The sequence below is a fragment of the Hordeum vulgare genome, chromosome 4H (genome assembly GCF_904849725.1).
Source record: "Hordeum vulgare subsp. vulgare chromosome 4H, MorexV3_pseudomolecules_assembly, whole genome shotgun sequence".
Classification (NCBI taxonomy): Eukaryota; Viridiplantae; Streptophyta; class Magnoliopsida; order Poales; family Poaceae; genus Hordeum; species Hordeum vulgare.
This window is the reverse complement of record NC_058521.1, coordinates 590,430,576-590,434,018: the sequence shown is the minus strand read 5'-3', so window position 1 is coordinate 590,434,018 and position 3,443 is coordinate 590,430,576. Positions and strand designations below refer to the sequence as shown.

The window sequence follows — 3,443 nt, the reverse complement described above, 5'->3', positions numbered from 1 at the left end:
AATATTTAACTGTGGTTCTCGTATTCTTTGATCTTGTACTCGTAGAGAAGAATTGGTAAAAAAATATGTATTGAAATGCATTTGATGAAATAAAAATAATGTGGAAATTCCAAAAACGAAATGTGTGATAAAAAATAAATGACGACCAACCGTAAAGACAAGATTTGGGTCGACGCATTGGACGCACGGTCGATTCATTTACAAAAAGAAACGAAGGTATCAATCCAATCCAAACGATAAAAATCAGACTCCATTTAAATGGCGCGGTTGGAGGTGCTGTAAGCCCGTCTTAGAACACTACCATTGGAATAGTGGCGACACGGGTCAACCTCACGCGCCTGGCCCGTTTCGGCTATGCTTGGATGGTCTGGCCGCCAGGTGCTCTCTCCCGTTGCCACAGACGCAGCAAATGGCTGGAAATGTGCGCAACGTCTGTCCACACGAGGAACAGTACACCACGCCCGGCTCCACTAACCTGATCGCGAGGAACAGTGACCGTAGCACGGGCACGTGCTGGCTATAGCATTTAACATCCTTTGCCTGGCACCTCAATCTCTCATTCGCAAATCACAAGCTCTCCTTCTCTCTTCTCACTCGCATTCGCTACTGCAAAGCCGTCTGTACCTAGGAGTATAACAATGGAAGAGCTACACAGTGGCAAGGACGAGCAGGAGCAGGAGCTCAGCCTCGACCTCACCCTCCGCATCAGCTCCGCAGCCGAGGCGGAGCAGGGCGGCTTCTTCCTCTGCGTCCACTGCGACCGCAAGTTCCGCAGCTCGCAGGCGCTCGGCGGCCACCAGAACGCGCACAAGCACGAGCGCAGCCTCGCCCACCGCCGCCGGGAGATCGCCGCCGCCACGCGTGCACACGTGGCCCCCGCGCCCAAGGACGAGAGGCCCAGGTACGGTTTCCTCGAGTCTTCCGCTGGGCGCCCTGGGAGGATGGAGGCACGTACGTGGAACGCTGCTGCTGCTCCCTTGCCTCGTGGCAATGGCACGGCGCGCATGCCCGCCGGGAGGGGCTCGTCCGAGTACGACTACCGCGCCGACGATGTGGATTTGTCTCTCAGGCTATGACGACCGATCTCTTCTTGTTCAAGCTACCTGAATTTCTCTCATGGAATTCCCACCTGCGCGCGCGCGTGTCGCGCCGTATTTTGGGCTCCTATCTCTTTTGTATTCTCCGATCGGTCTATTGAATGCACTTACCGAAATTTTACTGTCTGTGAAATTTCTTCAAACATATATACATGCCAATATACCTTGAAATTTGAAATCCAAGATTCATGAAAATTCATATTTTTAAGTTTTAAAAAATTCTGAAAATAAATACGGAGATAAGTGACGGCGTAACACATATATGTGTAAATTTTCAGAAAAAATATGTTGAAATGGGGCCTGTATAAAAAAGAGAAATCTGAAGTTTTTTAACACAAAATACTATTCTTCGTCTCCGGCCGTATTTTTTTTTGTGCAGATCGTATTTTAAGGTATTTCATCCTTTAAATTTAATACACATACATGTACCATCCTTCTTTACATGTATATTTTTTTCAGAATTTTTTAAAACTGAAAAGTTTGAAATTCAAAATTTTAAATTTTTTTGAGCTCCATGGAGCTAGGCCTCCAAACGTCCATTCTAATATACCGGAAATTGCTTTTGGACCTCGGCCTTCATGAAGGCCTTGACATTTGAAATCTAAAATTCATGAAAATTCATTTTTTTAAGTTTCAAAAAACTCTGAAAAAATACAGAGATAAGTGACGGCGTAACACATATGTGTGTAAATTTTCAGAAAAAAATACGTTGAAATAAAGCCTGTACGAAAAAGAGAAATCTGAAGCTTTTTAATACAATATACTATTCATCGTCTCGGATCATGAATTTGTTTTTTTGTGCATATCGTATTCCAAGATATTTCATCCTTAAAATTTACACGCATATGTGTGTAAATTTTTCAGAAAAAAATACGTTGAAATGAGGCCTGTATAAAAAAAAGAAATCTGGCACTTTTTAACAGAAGAAACTATTCATCATTTGCCATGAATTTGATTTTTTACGCAGATCGTATCTTAAGGTATTTAATTCTCAAAATTTACACGCATACACAAACCATCTTTTTTTACTTGTATATTTTTTCAGATTTTTTGAAAATAAAAAATTTAAAATTTGAAATTTTCAAAAATTTCAAGCTCCATGGAGCTCGGCCTCCAAACGTCCATTCTCTCCAATATACTCTATACTATCTCTACTTTGAGCGATAGAGGTATAGTGTATGATACAGAGCGAGCGGAAATGACCGTCCTGTCGTCCTTTCATGTGTAGAAAATAAAAGTAAAGTAAAGTAAAATATAATAAATAAATTAATGCAATGCATGCAGGTGCCCTTTAAAGTTAATTAAAACATATACATCTTGATGGATTCACAATGAATCGCCCAGAATGGTACTTTGACTGATTTTTTCTGTTTTAAGCTCACTTTGTAATTGTTGAACTGTGTTGTGCTGTCCTTACTTTATAATCTGCCATGAGCAAGTTGCCACGAAACTAGAGGCAAGTTGCCACACAAGTAAATAAGCAAAATGATACTATGTTCACAAATATAAGATGTTCTAACTTTTTGATGTGCTTGTTCACTCATTTCAATCTGTATGCAATCTATATTAAAATATTCAAAATATTCTATATTTATGAACGTAGGGAGTAGTTGTATATGAACTGGATTAGCATAATCAACGGTACCATCAAACACAACCTTACGAAAAATCAGAGTACATCCGTCCAGTTCGCTATTACTCCATCTGTTCAATATTAAGTGTTGATTTATTTAATACAGATTTATACTCCCTCTATCCCAAAATAAATGTCGTAAATTTATAACTAAATTAATACAAATTTTATACTAAATCAGCGATACTTATTTTGAGACAAAGGAAGTATTAATTAAACTTGTGACACTTGAAATGGAACAGAAGGAGTCCTAATTCCGTAATAGCATATGACATTCACACTAAGTAAATATTCCTACTATCATCTACACCTAGCTATCTTTTTAAAAAAGTCTACACCTAGCTATCCTTTAAAAAAAATCTACACCTAATTATATGATAGATCGCTAAAAAACATCCACATGCTAGGACCCATCCCACCCTTCCCTCCTCTCACCCCCCCTTCGCGCGCGTGTGTCCTTGCACTCTCTGTCTCTCTTCATTCGTGTGTGTGATATAGAAGGCGAGAGCACAACTATCTCATTATCAGGGTCATTATCTGTGGTTTAGCCGTCTTTGATGATCACACCACTGACAAACAAATGAGCTACTATGTACTATACTTTTTTCACAGTGAATCACTATGTAATATACTGAGTAACCAGATTTATTTTTGTCAAAGAGCCAACCGCAAACATTACTCCCTCCGTTTCTATTTATTCTAAGGGCATGTTT

The 3,443-nt window shown here is 39.9% G+C and overlaps 1 protein-coding gene across 1 annotated transcript; it reads left to right on the top strand.

Annotated features, from left to right (window-relative positions):
• Positions 1-574: 574 nt before the first annotated feature.
• LOC123447360 (zinc finger protein 2-like) lies at positions 575-1,227 on the top strand. Its single transcript, XM_045123959.1, has one exon. The coding sequence runs from the start codon at positions 639-641 to the stop codon at positions 1,074-1,076; it is 438 nt and encodes a 145-aa protein (XP_044979894.1). The 5' UTR covers positions 575-638; the 3' UTR covers positions 1,077-1,227.
• The last annotated feature ends 2,216 nt before the right edge of the window (positions 1,228-3,443 follow it).